Raw genomic sequence first — 21,254 nt, 5'->3', positions numbered from 1 at the left:
GAACAAAAGTGTTTGAGTCTTTGTTAATAAAAGTTGTAGTTGAAGACTTAGCTTCATTAATGAGTTTTTGTGATATTACTAACCTAGAAATATAGATCAAATCCTCGACACTCAATTATTAAGTCATGAATGAAGGTGGACATTAAGATTCATACAGTTCCAGATACCTGGAAAAAGAATTTTTGCTGGGAAATGATTTCTGGGATTTTCCATTTAAAAAGAGTTCTATTAAGATGTGTAATAATTGCTGTAGGAAATCTGTGTAAAGTAAGATTTCTTATCTCAGCCTTTTTTACAATGTAAACAAATTAACCACCATGATAAAATGGACAGATATAATTACCAAACAGTAATTTGTTTATTAGATCAGTACGTTTTTACAGATTTCGCTCCAAAATAAAAACACTATTTCCCTAATTTGCAGATTAATTTTGATATTGCTCCTTGCCTGTTATACAGACTTACTTCTTGGATTGAATTGATTTCATATTTCACTTATCCAGATTGCATCATTCAGCAGTTGGCAAACCCATGGTTTTGCGAAGTCATAAGATATATTTCTATGCTGGGCTCGTAAAATTTATTATAAATGTTTAATTAAAAATCATACTTCTATGTTACACTCCCTCACACAGCTTGCAGAAGCAGATAAAACAAAACATACTGAAAAAAAAAATTGTCCTATATGGGAAATATAAGATACAATAATTCTTGTTTTGAACTGCAACTTGCAGTTTCTCAAATCCATAGTAAATAGGTTCAGTACTAAAAGCTGTCTTTCAAAATGAGGTAGACAATTTATACTAGGGCTTTGTTGATAAGATCCTCCTGTTCTGAAATGTGATGATGTTTGTTTCCAGTTGCTGTTGATGCAGCAGGAGGACGGCCAGCATAACTGTCAGAAGAAAAAAAAAAAGCAAGACTAAACAAATAACCGGAAAACAAATTAATATAAAGTGTAGTGACATTCTGTCTAATGGTCATTAATCACAGTCTAATGAGTTAAGTGGCTCATCAAAAAGGTGAGTAAACACCAGTCTCAAAAGTATAGATTAGTGAGACATATTGCTGTCCTAATGCATGGCAAGCTCTTCATTTTTGTCACACCACTTCTTTATATTTTTTTTCACCAGATCCTGGTGAGGGTAGTCATGAAAATGAATATGGTTACAACCAATTTCAAAAGTAGCTGAGACATCTTACGATGACAAGCGAAAACTGGCCACCATGCAATCAAACATAATGTATCCCAAATGAAACATAAAGGAAGGTCTTCAACCATTTTTATTCATTACCTGATCTTCACATTGTTTCCAACAGAAGTGACAAGGCGTGGATGAACATAAGTCCAGTAACCCATATTCATGGGTTCCTCTTGAGCCCATACAATCTCTGCATTGTCGTACTTCTGATTTTCAGCCTTGATCAAGTCGAATGGGAATGGACTTATCTGAAATAAAGACACCAAAGGTTACAGAGGGGTATCTTTAGCGTTAAGCCACAGTGACTGTGAAACACGTCACAGTGTTGCATGTCATATTTATTACTATCCTCAATGAAATCAGTTCCACTTGAAACAAGTACCACTGATGATAAAAACTTGCAACCAGAAAAAATAATTTTGTACAAATACACACCACAACACCAACTTAAATAAAAATGAAACTTAAAATCAGTGGGTTTCTCTGTTGATTAATTTTCAGCATCAGTTTATTGCTGTTATACTAAGTATTAGTCTTCGAGTGACATAAGGTCATTGCCATTTCTCAGCTACCGCTACCTCTAACACAGATACAATCAAAGATATTCTCGACTGTTGTCTGTTTCTCCTGCAAAATAAACGAAGGCTCATTCTCTCAAGGGTTAACAATATGGACAGTGCAAGGCACTGTTGCCTACACTGTATCAGAGAGCAAAGACAAATGCACTCACTGTGCATGCAAAGAGACATGCCAGAACTAGTTTACAAACAGGGAATGTTATTGCTAAACTTTTTGTCTCAATGCTCCATAAATGCCATTTGCTCTATACACATTAAAACATGCAACAATTTCAGAAAACAAAGTCAACAAAAGCTGGTGTCGGTGGGGGAGGTACATGAAACATGGAAACGTAGCAAGGGTAACGGTCTTAATGAGAAGGTCACAAGCTATAGGACTATTCATGTGGACAGGCTAAGAAGACTTGAACTTCAGAGCATGGGCTTGCAAGTACAGTGCTGTAACCATCTCCTATTTCTTTCATGGCTTTCTTAAGGAAAGGCAAGGCAAGGCAAGAAAGCCTGGTGATCATAGGTTGAAAGAGGTACTGGTACTTGTGTACCTGTTCAACACGAGAGATGGCAATGTCTTCATCAAGACCTCTCTTGCTTCGTTCCTGAAGTATAAAACAAAACAAATTCAGTTTGAGTAAGAAGATCTTCCTTAAACGCTCAGAAAGAGTGGCCTCTGTAAGCTGCAAAGCATGCAAGATTCCAGAGATCTGTCAGACCTGTAGCATGCTTGCAATACTTGAAATATGTGCTCTTTGCCACTCTTTTGCTCACGGGCTAAGGAGGAGAGCAGCTGGGATTGGTAACTGGTGAGAAGTGTGTTGAACTCAAACTGCTGTGCTGCAAATTTGATTCCTCAACCTGTTGTGTGGTGGTGAGGAGAGTACGAAGATGGCAACTGAATGAGTTGCATTTCAGAACTCTTACCTTTGCCAAATCATAGTAAACTTTTCCAGTACAAAGAAGGAGTTTGCGAACTTTCTCTGGATTTTTTGATGCTGGACCAGACTCTGGGATCACACGTCTAAATGATGTCCCTGTATTTGAAGTAAGAGTTCATTTTGTTATTTGCATTTGGTGTCAATATCGAAGATCCTATTGTCCATGTCTATTTCAAATGCAAGACCATGATAACGTTTTGATCCATCATAGATTGAAGTAAAGTGATTTCGATGAAGAAAAGCTCTCCTGGAATGAAAAGTACTTCTCCCTTTGGGTTGGTACTGTTCAAACTTAAATAATCTTAACTTCTCTTTTGTGCTTTCACTGTGTTTGTTCTTTTGAGACCCTCATATACTAGAAAACATTAAATTCAGAATTTCATTGCAAACTCAAATTTCAAGACAAAAGAGGTTAAATGTAACCAACATAATCTTTTCTCAAACTTACCTTCTGCCATTTCATCAATATGAGATCTGGCAGCTTCTAGACGGAGGAGACTTTTTGGTGTCATCAGGATGAGCTGAGGGAAACCAAGTAGTTAGATTTACAACCTGATCTTCTCCTTCTTATGAACTATTATAAAATAATACTAATTTAAAATTTTATCAATCTTGCTGATGTTTGCTAGCCTTGTCCCTTCTTCTCTCTTGTGTATTTATATACTACTGGACTAATGTTTTGTAGTCTCACTCAAGTTGTAGGTCATTTTACACCAAGCAAAAACACACAAATTATGGAGACAAAGCCAAACTCCTTTAAAATAAAACAACCTTACATACACATTCTTGTTCTTCTTTCTAATTTGAAGGGAAGTATCAAGAAAAACTTACAGGCTTGCGGAAGTTCAGAGCAATCTGTCGCCGCAGCACATGGAAATAGTTTGCAGGTGTGCTACAGTTAACAACCTAGAAAAAAAGGACCCACATTTCAGTGTGGTTTCTGTAAAATCACAATTTAAGAGGTCTGGATAATTCTAAATTAAAAAAAAAAAACATATATATGTATGATTTGCAACTATTAACTGCAAAATTAAACTCACAAAATTGACTCACCTGCCAGTTGGTGGAATAAAGCTGATTCACCTCGAAGAGTTCATTGTTTGTCTGCAGATTTGAAAGTAATAAAACAGGCGTAACAGACAAACCCACCAATACCGACTAAGATAAGACTGAATAATAAATTAAATTTGTGGTTCTTTGCAAACAAATTCTTTGAAAAAAAACTTATGAAGAACAAACTAGAAAGTAAACAATCACTTGAGATGAATTGCCAAAAAAAAATGTGTTGGACATAAATAACAAACTGTGCAATTTATAATGAAATATGACAACTGAAGAACTATATAACATGTTACTGATATGAGAAGAAATTAGTAATTACTGGAAAAACATCAGGGTTGTCATTGCTCATTTGTAGAAACCTCTCTGGCCTGGCACTGGAATGTTCAGGTCCCTAAAAGAAAAAAATATATAATTATGGAACTGTAAGTGTGTTTCCACTCTACAGAGAGATGAAATTTAGACATAACCATTGTGAAATTCCATATTTCATCTCTGAGCCTTAAAGCAACTGAACAACAGCAGACAATTCCCTTTATATGTGTTGCTTTGTACAATCAAGCTAAATAAAGGGACAATGCAATTATCATCATCGATCAGACACGACATCTTATAACAGCAGACAATTCCCTTTATATGAGTTGCTTTGGACAATCAAGCTAAATAGAGGGACAATGCAATTATCATCATCGATCAGACACAACATCTTATTTGCATATAACAGGCCCACAGACTTTGTTATGAGTTGTAATTATTAAGAATATTCATAATTCCGTCTTTTTTAAAGATGCCTATAGTTTAGAAATTGAACCCCACAAGGTATGGTCATGATAAACACAAATCTCACACCACTCACCCCAGACTGATTTCACTTTTGGCAGTCTTCAAGAAAGAATAACCCTTTCACCCCTAACAGTGACTAGCATCTAATTTCTCCTTACAATATCACCCCCAAAGTCACACATAAAGGTCGCAAATAAAAGGAAAATGACCACCAATGATAGAAGCTCTTACCAGATTGTTAAACAAATTCTCCTCATCAGCACCTTAGGAAATGTATTGAGAACAGTATGGAGAATATGCATACTGATGTTAGGGTGTAAAGAATTACAACTCACCATTCCTTCGTATCCATGAGGAAGTAACATGGTGAGTGCACTTTGTCTCACCCATTTGTCTTGTCCACTGCTGATAAACTGATCAATAATACACTACCGAGGGTAAAAATAATTATAATTAAAACAAAAATAGATTGAAACAGTGACGTTAAATTTCACAATTACCCTGTAACATTAGAATTGATCTGGTTTGGAGGGCTTACTGTTAGTAATGAATGAAATCACACTCAGTCTTGTGCTGAACTGACCAAAGTATTTCAGATGTTGATCTCTCTTACTAATCCAATTGACATACCTGGGCAGTATTGTTAAAGTCACCAAACTGTGCTTCCCAGCAAACAAGAGCAAATGGATTGGTCATGCTGAAACCAAGCTCAAAACCTACAAAATGAAGAAAAATGTGTTTTATGGATAAAAACTGCAATTGGCATGACCAGTTAAAATAATGCAGTTCACGTTTGTTTTTTGTCCAAAATTTAGCTCTTGATCATCTTTTGCAAATGAATGGGTGACAGCAGTCTTGAACAGGACTGTTGAGCACAGTGACAGAAAATCTGGAAATCCTAGTGCCAGTGACCCAGTAAGTTGTGACTTCAAACACCCTCCCCTCTTGCCAAAAAGTCCTAACCTTGATTAATAAAGTATGAGACAAGTTACTACTGCAAAATTGTTTGAGGAATGCTGGAACTTTTCACTACAAATATATGAATAAGAACAAATAAATGTAAATAGAATTAGAGACATAGTAAGTTTTGAGCTCAGTAAAGAAATAGACAAAAAAAATGTTTTTTGTCTTGTCACGAGTGTGGGACAAAGAAAAAATTCTAAGTCTCCATGAGGAGTTGAACCTTAGACCTTTGGATTTTGTGCTCCAATGCTCTACCAGAGAGCCACAGGGACTCTACAGTGAGCGAGGTCTATTGCAAAGTTCATATGACACAAACTGCTTGGATCCGCGATGTCGATAGCTGATAATGTGCACTTAACATACCTAGCACAGCATATTCTGATAGAGAGCTATTGCAGACTGTGTAAATGGCCTGGTCAGTGCTGAGATCATTTAATGGACAGTACGTCACTTTATCTTTGTCTTGATCATGCAGAATATGATGACGATGGCTACGAAGGAAAAAAAATATCATCCAATGGCTCATATAGAAAAATTCATCAGTAGTACTGGAGGGTAAGTGTTGTTAAAAAAAAATAGCATCAAAGGAGGTCAACAATCTCTTTAGCAGTGAGGAGGTCACCATACTCTTACATGGTACTGTTAGCAGTGTATCTACCTGAAAGTCCCCCTCTCTACATCCTGTCCACTTAGCCTCACATGAACACCTTCTATCAAAAGAGAGCCAAATGCCAGGGCTTCACCCATTGCCCAGTCCACATAACCCTTCTCCAGTAGATCATGGCGAGCTTTAAGGATGCGGCGCAGTCCTGAAATTGATATCCATTCATTAAGAAAAGGGTCTGCCAGTAGTAGTATGGTATACTTGCTTTCATTTAACACTTGCATATAAACATAAAAAACTGCCAATCACACGACTTGTCTTTGGAGTGAGCGGCATATGTTGCATTCATTTTAAAGATTCACACAACATCTCAAGGTTTAACCCATTGCAGCCTAACATCAGCATGCATATTCTCCATATTGTTCTCCATGCACCATTTCTTTTATTCTTAAGACCTTTTGAATGGGCCATTCAGGGGTGATATTGTAAGGAGAAATAAGTTGCTAATCACTCTTCAGGGTCTAAGAGTTAACATTGAAGCAACCAACAAACAAGAAAAAATTTATATTGAAGAAAACAGCACAGCATGAGAAATATTTTGACCTCAGTCCATTAAAGCGGGAAAAAAATTCCTCATGGATACGAAGGAATGGTGAGTTTTGGTTCTTAACATCCCAACATCAGTATGCATATTCTCCATACTGTTCTCAATACATTTTCATAAGGTGCTGACAAGGAGAATTTGTTTAACAATCTAGTCAGGGCTTCTATCATTGGTGGTCATTTCCCTTTTTCTTGTGACCTCTGTGTGATTTTGGGGGTGGTATTGTAAGGAGAAATTAGATGCAAGTCACTCTTAGCAGTTGCTAATTAAAAAGTAAATGATCTTTGAACACAGGTAATAAAATTGACAACTTTGGCTACCAATTTAGTCCCTATTTTTTTCTAGTTGTCATGGCTACAAAAATAGCCACAGCTTGGAGCAGCCTGAGATGTTGGGGAAGGATCATCTTTTTTTTACCTCCATGAACCTTGAAGTCTCCACCAGGAGCAGCACTGAACACATTTCCTACATGCTTCAAAGTGTCAAGAGCAATTCCTGTTGGTTTCACAGGCTGGGTAGGAGAATAGCCTTTTTTGAAGAATCCTGTTGAAACACAATGAGAAATTGGTTATTCAATAGATATCTGAATTTTAGACATCAGTTCATCTATTTATCTTTTATTCAATATCAAATGAAATTGTGATATACACAAACCCTTTTCGCAGGGGCTATATCTCTTTCTGACACAAACTTTGGACCAACAAAATTTTTTTTAAATCTTGGACCCCTTGAAGTGATAAACATGCATAATGTAATAATATGATTCTTTCAACTTCCAATAGACATGCAAAATTAAAACAGCAGATCACACCTTTCCATGGTGAATCCAGCCAATCCCTGTTAAGCAGTACACGCTTCTCAGACTTTGCATCAGCAAATGCTTGTTCACAAATCTTATCGTAGTTGGCTTTCTCTTCCTGAAAGAAAAGACACAATATTTTTTTTTAAAGTATGACTCAAGTCAAGAAGCCTCCGATCTAAAAGTAAGGAAGCAATACTCCTAATCCTTGCAAGCTATAGAGACCTGAATTATTCTGTCTAGTAACATCCTCTACAAAATTCACTGCAGACTAAGAGCTTTAAACTTTCTTTGGAATGGTCACATGTTCAGACTAGACAGATCTCTGGCTACCACAATAGGTTGATCAGTCATTTATTATATGACCCTTACGGCCCAGCACATGGTTTAATAAATATTAGACAAAAATTCCCCATCCAAGGCCATACTGATGGCCTGAGAGAGCCACTTAGAGCCACTTGGCTTTGCAACAAAAAAGCAACCGCCATATGATAAAATACTTGTTGACTTAGTTAACTCAGTCTGGATGAGAAAATACTTGGCTCTCCCTCTTGATGCACAGACCTAGCTGCAATCTGTCCATTCCTCATGACCTCAATTAAAATATTTTCCAGTCTGGCTCTCTCACTCAGTCTATAAGCGCATAATCTGCACATACCTGAAGCCATTCCTCTGTGACAACACCCTCATCTATAAGTTTATTTGTGTACAAATCCAACACATGATTCTTTTTGTTAATGTTCTTGTACATGATTGGTTGTGTGAACATTGGATTGTCACCTTCATTGTGGCCGTGGCGACGGTAGCAAACCTAAAATTGTTCGTGAGAGGGCAATTGGATCATGAAAAGGAAGAAGGCATTTATGATAAATATATTCAGGCTTACTTGCCCTTTCTCCAGAATTGTTTAAATTGTCTTGACCCTTTCACTCCCAAGATCTCACCAGTAGCTTTCCTTACTGTCTGCCATAATACTCTGTCTCATGATGTCAGTTTGGAGAATTTGGTGTAAGATCAGTTACAAATTCCGCTGCATCTCATGCAAGGTTTTTCAAACTGCTGCTACTCCTTGTGTACCAGCAGGCTTGTATTCATGTGGGAGAAGGTTCGAGAGATGGAGTATTTCACATTGGAAAAGATTCATGCCTCCAAAATTCTTTGCAATTTGCCTGAACTTGTATCTCACAAGAGGGAGGAGTCGTATAAGCCACCTTAGCCACACTACATGGCTAACAAATAGAAATCTTTACGACCCAATAATGTAGTTCCAATGCGGTAACAGTCTTACAAGTAAGACAGTCTTCTTTTTATTTCGCATTGATACTGTATAAAAATTCAAAATCTGTTTTTAAGAGAGAGTTGCAGACAGAAATAATTATTTACTTAAAGTGTAAGACATACCAAATCAATGACAACATCTTTGCCAAATTGAGCTCTCCATTCTGCTGCAACTTTACACACATGCATCACAGCCTCTGGGTCATCGGCATTCACATGGAAAATAGGAGCATCTACAACCTAAAGAATAAGATATTTAGATGGAGAAGTTAACACAACAGCTGCAAGATACATTAAATCAAATGGCCAAGGTACAGCAAAGTAGTCTTTTTCTTTTTTGAGGGTTTCTCTCAGGAGAATAAAACACCATTGTGACCATTTATAAATTTTCGTGAAGGTTGCCCAATGGTTGTCATGAAAAAATTGACCTTGAAGCCCTAATGACCAAGGTTGCAATGATGTATAACAATTTTTCATTCTGCAGATGTGTTTATTTCCCTAGAGTCAAATAATCTTCAATCTTTTTCTAGTTCAAAATTTTCCAAGCCAGTTTTCTTAATATACTTTAATGATATGAAAAGAGCTTTGAATCCCAGTTTGACCCAAAGAAGCCACCTAGATATACTAATTCCCGCATTTACTTAGGAATTAAAGTGAGTGGTTAACTGAAGCTACTTGAACTAGAAGATACAATTCTGTGCACCCACCTTGGCAACATCGGTGCAATAAGGTGAGGAGCGAGCAACCCTTGGATCAGTGGTGAAGCCAATCTGAAATTAAAGACATGGTTTAATGTGTGTTACAATTATTTTCATCATATTTCAAAACTTTATATCCCAACATCAGTGTGTATATTCTTCATACAATTCTCTACAAGTTTCCTATGGTACTGTTAAGGATAATTTAGTAAAACATTGAGAAATTATAAGTTTGCAACTACTTCATTAATTCTCATAAGCCTTCTGCTTGACTCAGCTGTAACACCTTAATGAGAAATTAGTTGCTAGTCACCCTTAGGATATAAAGGGCAATTCTTCCTCAGTTCATAACAATGTGCTTCTTGTGCATGTGTATCATCATAACCATTACATGTGTGCAGAAAAAGTGCACACCATAACCAAAGCGGGCATTGTCCATAACAAATAGCTCTTTTAAATGGTGATTTATTACCAAAACAATAAAACTAACCTGGTTGTTAACAACAATATGTATGGTGCCATGTGTGGTATACTGTGGCAGTGCACTTAAATGGAAAGTCTCATAGACCACACCCTGTCCAGAAAATGCTGCATCGCCATGAATAAGAACACTCATCACCTTTTGGATATAATGAAAGAAAAAAATAAATAAAAATTTACTCAAAATATTATAATGTAAAGACAGTGTTACAACATGCAAGTGGAAGTACAAATCCTTTATCTCAGTTCACACTGCCTTGTAATTTCATGCTGGCAAGCACAATTAAAAGGAGCATTCCAAAGGGGAAAGCAACAACACCCATTCACTAATTCCTTATGCTATAGAGAATCAACACGCTACAAGTTATAAGAGATAAAATAAACTGACATTCAATTTACTACCTTTTTCCCTTGTGTGTCTCCTCGATAAAATTGCTCTGATCTGGTTTTTCCTTCAACAACAGGATCCACAGCTAAATGTACACAAGAACTTTGACTGAGAAACATGACCCAACACCGACTAATAGTAAAAATTCAGTCTTCCTACAGAGACATTGTTAAAAAATAGCTGTCTACTACTTTTATCATGCATCGTTGTAAAGGTGTCTCCAGGCAAAATTTGAGGAAAATAATTCAGATTGAAAAAGAAAAAGAAAAGACAGTGCAAGCTTAAAAAATAACATTTGACAAGAATCTAGTTACTTTATAAATCCGACATTGCAGATTTCATGAATTTATAAATAAACATTTGCTTGAATTATTAATAATGAAGTAAGAGCCTAAGCTAAAGGAATGCTGAGGTAGAGTACTCCTCTGGTATTGAACAACTTACAAGGGTCCTAAAAGTTTTGTTTGTGAATGACTTACAAATAATGGCAGTGGCATAAAGAACCTGGTATCATTGATACTAGAACAAAATCTTAACTGCTATTGGAGTTGTAAAACTGACAATGAATTTTCTTGATCCACATAGCTCTAATTCTCAACCAAATATCTTGACATATCACATTCGTACAACCAAATGTTAAGGGAATGTTAAGAGATGCCGTTTAAAACAGCTGACAGTACCCTAATACTCAATTTCTTCCCAGACTGCAAAGTGCAATATTGCACAAGAGGAGGGTTGTCAGCAAAACTAGATAATAAAAGTGGTTTGCCACACTAGAATATTGTTATCTAAGCGTCAATAGGTCAGTTACTGATTTTTGAGGCTAAGCCTTTCATCAGAGGGAGGGGAAGCCAAGCATTTGTTCCAACAAAGGCATAAAGAATCCATTCATGAAAACAGGGCTAGAGTCCACACTTTTCACAAAATCATATATTGAATTTCTGAAATCAACTGCATTTGGCAAAAATAAAAACTCCAAAACTTCTTAAAATTCCAAACAAAGGGGAGACAAATTTGCATGAACGAAAGCTCAAAAATAGTTAAATATAATCCAGGAGAACAACCAAAACAAGTTTGCAAAAAATGTTCATATCAGTTTTCAATGTCAAGGTTGGAGTTCTTCATTGTGATTGGCTAATTTGTGAAATCATACTTGCCACACTTGGATACAACAATAATACTTTAAAAAAAAAAAATTAGAAATTGGAAATTCAAAATCAAAAGTGATTTTTGTTGGTGTGGCTTTGCATTGCACAATAAAATTTCAACAGTATAAAAGACAAAGAAGTTGTAAACCTTCCAAATGGGAGGGATTTGCCACAACAGCCAACCGCACAATTTTGTTTGTGGCTCTATTGAGAAGTTCATGAGACATTCCTAAATGGTACTTCACATCTCCTGATCCCTGTGGTGAAGGAAAGAGCAGTGTTTAATTACTCCCAGTTCTGAGTCTGAGTGTCTATTCTACCATGTTAGTGATGTTCAAGAACATTTCCAGCCAGTTGAAAATAAAATTTTGTTGTCATATCCAGCAATAAAAAAACCTCCAAATTGATTATTTTCTTTACTCCCAATATCTATCTCCTTATAAATATGTTTACCCTGCGACTTAAAAGAAGAAATCATGACAAATAAGACTCTTCTTTAACCCTTTAACTCCCAAGATTTCATGAGTAATTCTCCTTACTGTCTGCTATACAATTCATGTAATGTTAGTTTGGAGAATTTGGAATTGGATCAACCAATAATCCCCTAATTGATATTTTTCTTTATTCTCATTACATGTCTGCTTGGTATCATACTGATAGTGTATGGAGAAATTCTGTCTTGGTAACTAGTGGGGCCTAAAGGGTTAATATTAAATGGGGTGAAGTAAGCATCCTTAACCTTTAACTTCCAGAAGTGATTAACATTTAACTTCTCCCTTAAGAATCCAAACACCATATAGCAAACTGTTAATGAGAATACTTGGACTAAATATAAGCTTTAACTTGTTTTCTTGATCTAACACCAAATTCTCTTAGCTAAATTACAAGGAAATGTGTAGCAGCTAGAGGGGAGAATTAGCAATCAGATCATAGGAGTAAAAGGTTAAGATCCCCAAATAACAAAGGACTACAAATGTCTGCATTTGCTCCCTCCCTTCAAAAGTAAGTAGCATTTCAAAAGCCTGCAAGGAGTTGTCATAAGACTTGAATCCGATCACAACATCCCTCAGGTTGTTGAAAAATCATTCACTGCACTGACAACAATTGTTTGCATTTGCTCCCTTCCTTGAAAGTAAGTGGCATTTCTAAAGCTTGCAAGGCGTTGTTATAAGACTTGAATCCAATCACAACATCCCTCATGTTGTTGAAACATCATTCATTACTGCACTGACTACAAATGTTTGCATTTGCTCCCTCCCTTGAGAAGTAACTGGCATTTCAAAAGCCTAAGGGACAGAGTTATAAGACTTGAATCTGATAACAACGTCCCTCAGGTTGTTGAAACATCATTCACTGCACTGACTACAATTGTTTGCATTTGCTCCCTCCCTTGAGAAGTAACTGGCATTTCAAAAGCCTGAGGAATAGGGTTATAAGACTTAAATCTGATCACGAAATCCCTCAAGTTGTTGAAACATCATTTACTGCTACTGAAGTAAAATATTTACCCTCAGATAGGCTGCACTTTTTTTGCTGAAAAAATGGGATTAAAGTTTGGGATGGGGCTTAAACGCAGATACAAGTGTTTTGACAACTAATTAATCTGCATGATAGCTCAAAGCTTTTGTTTCATACTTCAAATTGTTGTAAAACATGTAAGATAACCATTTCAAAGGTAACTTCCCCATTATGGTCAACACCACACTATTTTGGATGCAAACATCCTTAAGGAAAAAGGCATTACAAGTAAATAGAAAAGCATTAGGAGTAAATAAGAAAGTGCCATTGACCCTGCATACATACTTCATCAGACGCTTCCAGGGTTGGATCAAACTGAGTAAAGATCTGTTCCAGTGATTTACGGCAGACGTTAGCAAGGACATTAAGTCTTCCCCTGTGTGGCATTCCCATGATGATACTCTCCACACCAAACTCACTTGACTTGTCAATGATTGCCTTCATTGCTGGAATCAATACTTCACAGCCTTCAATGCCAAAGCGCTTTTCTGATGACCATTTCTTGGCGAGAAAAGCCTCAAACCTAACAATGCATGATTAGAAGAAATCACAAAGGGAAAACTGGGAAATGAAATTCAACCACCTTGCAGGCCAACACAACAACAACAACATATCTACAAAACAAACAATATCAGCTGTATTCTATATTTCACCCTGTCACCATGTTTACTTAACCCTTTAACTCCCATGAGTGACCAAGACAGAATTTCTCCTTATAATTTCAATACAATATCAACCAGATAAGTGATGAGAATAAAGAAAAATATCAATTTGGGGATAATTAGTTGATCCAATACTAAATTCTCTGAACTAACATTATAAGAGTTGTCAGGCTGATAGTAAGGAGAATTATAAATTTGATCTGGGAGTTAAAGGGTTAACACAGTCTGGATACAAGATAATGCAGAGCAAAGAAAATGTACTCTTAAATGCCAATTTCCAAATTAACTCTTTAATTCCCAAAGGTGATGAACAACTAACTTCTCTCTATAATATCAATACAGTATCCAGTAAAAAGGTAATGAGAATTCTCAAACTTATCAGATAGAAGTTGTTATCTTGATCTAACACCAAACTGTCATAACTAATTTCAAGGGAAATATGTAGTAGCTGGAAGGGAGAATTGACAATTAGATTATGGGAGTTAAAGGGTTAAACACACAAAATAAAAGCTTGCTAAAGTTTATGAGAAAAAAAAAAAGTAAACATTTTCAAATTCATTGCCTACAACATGTTTTTTATATTCCCCTAATTTTACCATTACTGTTCCTTTGCTGTTTTAAAATGTCTCTTTTCTTCTTTTTTAACTTATTCTATTTCTGTTTTGGAGTCACTTTGAGGAATTTAATTTTCAATATTGCCCAAGAATTGGGAAATAGCATTTTGAGAAGGATAGACAAGGTTACTGTTAGTAGCTCCCTTTAGCTCTGCATAAAATAATCTCCATACTACCCTTATGAAAAGACAAGGGTGTTGCCTGGTCTTCAAGGTAATACTTCTGTACCCAATAATAATGAGCATGGAATTCCTACCCAGTTGAGCGAATGAGTCTCTTGACCAAAGTTCTTTTGTCTTCCACATCTAGTTGTACAATCCCTGGGGTCTCAAATCTCTTCCTTATCCAGTCACCTTGAAAATTAAAGATAAAACCAATAAAACAAGTCAATTAAAAAGAACTGAGTTGATGATGTAAACTGGCTAACAGAGTTTCAAAAGCGGATATTTGAGGCTTAGCCTTTCATCAGAGAGAGGCAAAGCCAAGGGTTTGTCCCAACAAAGGTGTAAAGAATCCATTTACGAAGAAAGAGGCTAGAGTCCACACTTTGCACAAAATTATACATTGAATTTCTTAAATCAAAAATAAAAACTCCAAAACTTCTTAAAATTCCAAACAAAGGAGAGACAAATTTGTGTGAACAAAAGCTCAAAAGTAGTTAAAAATAATTCCGAAAAACAACCAACAAAAGTAGGCAAAAAATGTTCATGTCAGCTTTCAATGTCAAGGTTAGAGTTCTTTATCGTGATTGGTTAATTTGTGAAATCATACTCGCCGCATGTGAATACAACAATAATACAAAGGGGGAGAGGAAGAGGAAGAGAAAAATTGTAATTTGAATTCAAAAGCAAAAGGATTTTCTACAGAAGGGCTAACATCACAGTTTCTTTAAAAACTTATTCCATTTAGTATACTCAATTGAAAAAAATAAATGAAAAAAATACAAAAAACAGACTCAAAAACTACAGTCATCACAAAGTAATAGGTCATTATTAATACCCTTCAAAAGAGGTTTGTTTTTATCCAATCATATATCTATACTTGAAAGTATGAGAAAAAGCAACTAATGATAAAGCCTTTACATTACATGTATGGCCAAAGGAAGTGGAAAACTGAAGAAAAAAAATCACTTCCTTGGAGTTAAACAGTAGCATTGCAACAACTTTCATTCACTCAGCATTTTTTTAATTAATGTAAAAAATCATATTTTACTTACATTTATATTTTTCTGGAATGAACATGTAATCCAGTCCAATATGTCCACAATAGGCATTCTGTGGGAGAGAAAAAATCAGGAAAAGATTGGAAAAATAAATCAACTTCCAGATATTGCTTGACTCAATGTCAAGCTCTCAAGGCTAAAATCAAAAGAACTGGACCAGATTTCCAAAGGGAAGATAAAGCTATCCAATGGATAAATCACTGACCAGTGGATAAGAGTTAATAAAACTTACAGCACTATCCACCTGATAGAGATCTATCCAGTGGATAGTGTTATCCACTCTTTGAACAACTGGGACCTTTATGACTGACAAAAGATCTGAGAATTGAAATTGAGATGTTGGGAGTACTGTAAAAGGGTTTATATATCATTTGATAAGTCAAATTCATAAACAGTCTCCAGCTTACATTCAGCCTGTTCACTATTTCTCTCAAAGTCAGAACATTATTCTCTCCACCAATAAATGTTGTATTAGGAAGCTGAAACACTTTGTCTAGATCAGTCTCACCTATAGAAAAGAAAAAAATAACCATTTAGTAAATACAAATGTCAGTTAAAACTTACTGTAACATCAATGACGAGTGATAGCAAACATAACTGTAAGAGTAGCCATATCATTTCTATGCAACGTAGTTGACAGTTACAGTTGACATTTAATCAATTGTTACATCAAATTTCTCTAAATAATTAAATAATGATTTTATGCCTCAAGAGACAGATAAATTAGTACTTTTTTTACACAAATAATTTCTCTCCACTTGTCAAATCTCTTCATTTTATAAGTTTAATATATCTAACATGAGGAAAGTATTGATAGCAAATCAGCGCAGCCTGTTAAAGTTGTCTTGACAGCCAGTCAATTTTTTTGATGCCCCACCCTGAATGAAATCTCAGGTCCCTATTGTTTAAAAGGTAGCTAATACCATCCACCAGATAAATCTCTACTGGGTGGAAAGCGCAATACTTTTGTCAGCATTTGTATAGAGATTCACCCATAGCATGGCACTATTAGTCATTTTAACAACTGGGTGACTGTCTTCAAGGGACAAAATTTCTAAACTAATAACTCACCCAGTCCCCAGTACTCTAGGGAGAGATCAGCTGGCACAGTTTCAGATAAGTCAGCCTGTAAGATGCCAAGAGGGTCTAGCTGAGCTACATGATGGCCTCGGATCTGCAAGAAGAATTTATTAACACTTTAACTCCCAGAAGTGATCAACATGAAACTTCTCCCTACAATATCCATACCTTAATCAGCAAAAAGGTAATGAGAATATTCAAACTTATCAAATAGAAGCTGCTACTTGATCTAGCACCAAGTTCTCATAACTAATTTATAAGGAAATGTTAAGCAGCTGGAGGGGAGAATTAACAATCAGATCTTGGGAGTTAAAGGGTTAAAAATTACTGTTTGACATTATAATTGCAGAAAATTGGGACAGAAATCTTCTTATAAATAAAGAACCACACATGCATCAAAAGCCAGGTGGAAAAAACTATTGTTTTATAAAATATATTTTGAGTCATTGTTATCATTTTTCATTATTACTTTTCTCTGAAATTTGGGGGGAAAAAATTGGAATTATTCCCGTCTTTAAATTTCCCTGACTGTTGGTGAGTACCTGTTTAACCTTTTAACTCCCTTGAGTGACCAAGTCAGAATTTCTCCTTACAATATCAATACAATATCAAGCAGACAAGTGGTGAGAATATAGAAAAATATCAGTCTTGGAATTATAAGATGATCCAATACCAAATTCTCCAAACTAACATCACAAGAACTGTACGGGAGAAGTAAAGAGAATTACTTATAAGATCATGGGAGTTAAAGGGTTAAGAACATGGGTGGTGAGAGAAGTACTGTGAGAGTTTAATGTTTTGATAAGACTGACAACCAAAATTGCCTGGTGCATCTTCAGTTAGTGGGAAAACAAAAAAGAAAAAAAGAAGAAAAAAATCCACTGCAGTCTTTGTATTACCTGGTAACAACGAATCAATGAGTAAACTGCCAAGTGATCTGACACTAGTTCGTTAATTGTTGACTGATCCACAGCACTTGGAACAGTTTGTGGTGTTGCTACCATGCCAGGACTTTGTCCTAAGATGGGTGGTGGCTGATAAGCTTGTCCTGGGGGTTTTCCGCTTTCAACTTGACGGAAGTAAGCATCCCATGACTGCAAAAAAGATGAAAGAAAAGAAGTCAAAATATCAAATCTGCCTTTTGTTTAGTAGAAACAAAGAAGTATAATTAACTCTATGACCGCTTTATGCTACATCCCATGACTGCAAAGTGAAAACAATGTCAATCTGTAAGCCCTGTACTTAGTAGAAAAAAAGAAATAATTAACTCTAAAAATTGCTCTATGCTAAAAACAGTGCTAAAATGTATTTGACAAATAGATTCTGTGTTGCCATGTGTCTGCTAAGAAATAGATTACAGATAATACCGCATTATGACCTTATCTATGATCTATCACTGAACAGATGCACAGCAAAATGGAATCTATTTGTCAATTTTTCTCATGATTAATTGTTATAAAAGTGAACAGTGATTGTATGGAACAATATTTGGGTCACCTAGTAAATTTGAAGTTTCCTAAATGAACTTCATTAATAGACAATAAATACTAGATTAATCAGTTGTCTACTAGGCGAATGTTCGCGTAGTAACCATGCTACAAAAGTTGCATAAGGTAATTATCAACATTTTCTAACCAACACCTTTATAATAAGCTGAATAATATTAAATAACCTGGTAAGAACATGATATGTTACTGAGCAGAAATATGGCAGTATAGAATTTATTTGCAAATCATTTAATAAGACAGCTTAATACTTCATTCAACATCACTGGTTGCAAAGAAATTTCCAATCCTGTCTCAGGAACCTCTTTCACAGTTTTTGATTTAAACAATTATGCATAATTTTTAAAGTTGGGCATTTACAATTCATTTTAAAATTGGCCATCAATATCCACCACTGTTCCTTTGGCTGCTATGTTTTCCACCCCACACACAAAAAAAAAAATAAACAAAAATTTCCAAGATTTCTCTAGATCAGAGTACATTTCTGTTACAATACTTATAGTGACACTAAATATCGTGAAATCTGATTTCACCTCTTTTATAGAAGCAAACATCTACATGCAAACTGGTGAGCATTCTGGCGTGAAAATAATATGTGACTACTGCAAGACACAACAGAACCCTCGCCTGGAGGGTGGGTCATGAGCCCGCCAATGTTCACTTCCTTATAATATAGCTCTTATTAGTATACATGCATGTCTCTTAAAAGCCTGCTAGTGTGGACAGATTATTAAAAACATCATCTTTCTGGAACTGTTTTTCCTGTTTTGTTCTGCACAAATGAGAAGCAATTTATCTCTCAGGAACCTCTTTCACAGTTTTTGGATTTGAACAATCAATAGTTTTTATAGTTATGTATTTGCCATTCATTTTTAAATTGATCAATATCCACCATTCTTCCCTTGGCCTCTATGTTTTCCACCGCATGAAAAAAATAAACAAAAATTTGCAAGATTTCTTTGGGTCAAACGACATTTCTTTTACACTACTTACAATGACTCAGAATATTGTGAAATCTGATTTGACTTCTTTTATGGAAGAAAATATCTACATGTAACCTGGTGAGCATTCTGGCGTAAAAATAATATGTGAGTACTGCAAGAATCAACAGAACCCTAGCCTGGAGGGTGGGTCATGAGCCACTCAAGGTTAACTTCTTCATAATAAAGCTCTTATTAGTATGTATGCATGTCTTTTTTTAAGACGCCTGCTAATTTGGAAACACTATTAAAAACATCATCCTTCTAGTGCTGTTTTTCCTGTTTCCTCACAGAAACCTATCTGTCAGGAACCTCTTTCACAGTTTTGGATTTGAACAATTATGCATAATTTTTCAGGTTGTACATTTGCAATTCATTTTAAAATTGGCTATCAATATCCGCCATTGTTCCTTTCACTGCTATGTTTTCCACCCCATGAAAAAAAATGAATAAAAAGTTACAAAAATTTGCTAGATTTCTCTGAGTAAAAGGCCATTTCTTTTACACTACTTACAGTGACTCAGAATATTGTGAAATCTGACTTTCCTCTTTTATAGAAGCAAATATCTACATGTGACCTGGTGAACATTCTGGCGTAAAAATAATGTGACTACTGCAAGAAATAACAGAACCCTAGCCTGGAGGGTGAATCACGAGTCGGTAAAAGTTCATTTCCTCATAATAAAGTTCTTATAAGTATACATGCATCTCTTTTTATAGACGCCTGCTATTTTGGACAGATTATTAAAAACATCATCTTTCTAGAACTGTTTTTCTTGTTTTACTTATGTTCTTTACAAATAAGAAGAGACCTATCTCTCAGGAATCTCTTTTACAGTTTTTGGATTTGAACAATTATGCATAGTTTTCTAATTGTGTATTTGCAATTCATTTGAAAATTGGCCATCAATATCCACCATTGTTCCTTTGGCTGCTATGTTTTCCACCCCATGAAAAAAAAATTAACAAAAAGTTACAAAAATTTGCTAGATTTCTCTAGGTCAAAGGACATTTCTTTTACACTACTTACTTTGACTCAGAATATTGTGAAATCTGATTTTACCTCACTTTTAGAAGCAATATCTACATGCAACCTAGTGAGCATTCTAGCGTAACAATACGTGCCACTGCAATAAAAAGCGGAGCCCTAGCTTAGAGGGTGGGTCATGGGCTGGTCAAGGTTCACTTCCTCATAATAAAGAAAAGCACTAACTAGTATGCGTGTTATTTTAGACGTCTATGAAAAGCATCATCTTTCTAGAACTGTTTTTTCCGTTTTATAAATGTTTTACACTATAAGGAAGGAATTTATGTAAAGCGATTTGAATGAAACTAACTCCAAACTCTAGACGCTTTTGGGTAAACACGCGGGTTGTAGAGTTCGTGGCTGTTCAATACATTTCACATCAATAACGTTCGCGCGCTGTAGTGTCAAAATTTACGGCCACAAATCAGACAAATTACTTACCCGATGTACACTTTTAGGATCCTCTTTCCACGATAAGTACATTTCTTCCACATAATTGCCACTACTACCGTTTAAAAACGGTTCCTGAGCGACTAAAACCGCAGTTTGTTGCCATCTCTTGTGAAGCGAGGGCTTGCCATATCTTGCCAAACGCTCCCTCAACAATCTCGCACATGTTCTTGCTGCATACATCATCAACACTTTCAAAAATATAAAACTCAAGTCCTAGTCCTTATTAGCAAGTGTTCAAATGTCATATAAGTCCTGTTTTGTTGAAGAAAGTGTGATGGATTTGACGAAAGCATTAAACTTCCGAGAGATTGGACTTTCGCCAGTTTAGTTTCCAGCGTGGCTGTGTAGCCCTTTATATTCGTCTTTCTTTGAAAGCACAGCCGTTCTAAACGTACCAAAAGCGTACGATCTTTGTAGTAGTTCTCTTGTAAGAAGTTTTTCCCTCTGAGAATAAGCCGCTTCCGATCAGCAACACAGATAGCTGGGGAATCACGAGCTAGACTACTTTCGTAAGACCCTTGTAGTGTTTCTTCGCTCGTGCAGTGACGTCATATTGGGTTAGTAATCGATTACGCGACGTAAAAATAGTCGGAGACTGTCACGTAAATTTCAATTTCAAAAGACGCTCCGCATTCAGGACTTAATCTTCGTTACGCAAGGGTGAAATTTCCATTCAA

The 21,254-nt window shown here is 35.8% G+C and overlaps 1 protein-coding gene across 1 annotated transcript; it reads right to left on the bottom strand.

Annotated features, from left to right (window-relative positions):
• Nucleotides 1–336: 336 nt before the first annotated feature.
• Nucleotides 337–21,094, bottom strand: LOC131794658 (2-oxoglutarate dehydrogenase complex component E1). Its single transcript, XM_059112192.2, has 27 exons — nucleotides 20,566–21,094; nucleotides 17,512–17,706; nucleotides 16,604–16,706; nucleotides 15,940–16,040; nucleotides 15,527–15,584; nucleotides 14,567–14,663; nucleotides 13,320–13,557; nucleotides 11,665–11,773; nucleotides 10,383–10,453; nucleotides 9,991–10,119; nucleotides 9,510–9,572; nucleotides 8,926–9,042; nucleotides 8,183–8,335; nucleotides 7,537–7,642; nucleotides 7,143–7,268; nucleotides 6,176–6,326; nucleotides 5,881–6,008; nucleotides 5,185–5,270; nucleotides 4,890–4,982; nucleotides 4,094–4,165; nucleotides 3,766–3,816; nucleotides 3,544–3,618; nucleotides 3,161–3,233; nucleotides 2,699–2,808; nucleotides 2,323–2,376; nucleotides 1,296–1,450; nucleotides 337–895 (listed from the first exon to the last, which is right to left on the bottom strand). Exons 1-27 carry the CDS (start codon nucleotides 20,758–20,760, stop codon nucleotides 799–801), a joined length of 3,006 nt encoding a protein of 1,001 aa, XP_058968175.2. The 5' UTR covers nucleotides 20,761–21,094; the 3' UTR covers nucleotides 337–798.
• Nucleotides 21,095–21,254: the final 160 nt, after the last annotated feature.

The sequence above is a fragment of the Pocillopora verrucosa genome, chromosome 5 (genome assembly GCF_036669915.1).
Source record: "Pocillopora verrucosa isolate sample1 chromosome 5, ASM3666991v2, whole genome shotgun sequence".
In the NCBI taxonomy this organism is placed as follows: Eukaryota; Metazoa; Cnidaria; class Anthozoa; order Scleractinia; family Pocilloporidae; genus Pocillopora; species Pocillopora verrucosa.
The sequence above is the reverse complement of the archived record's forward strand: the minus strand, read 5'-3'. Positions and strand labels throughout refer to the sequence as shown.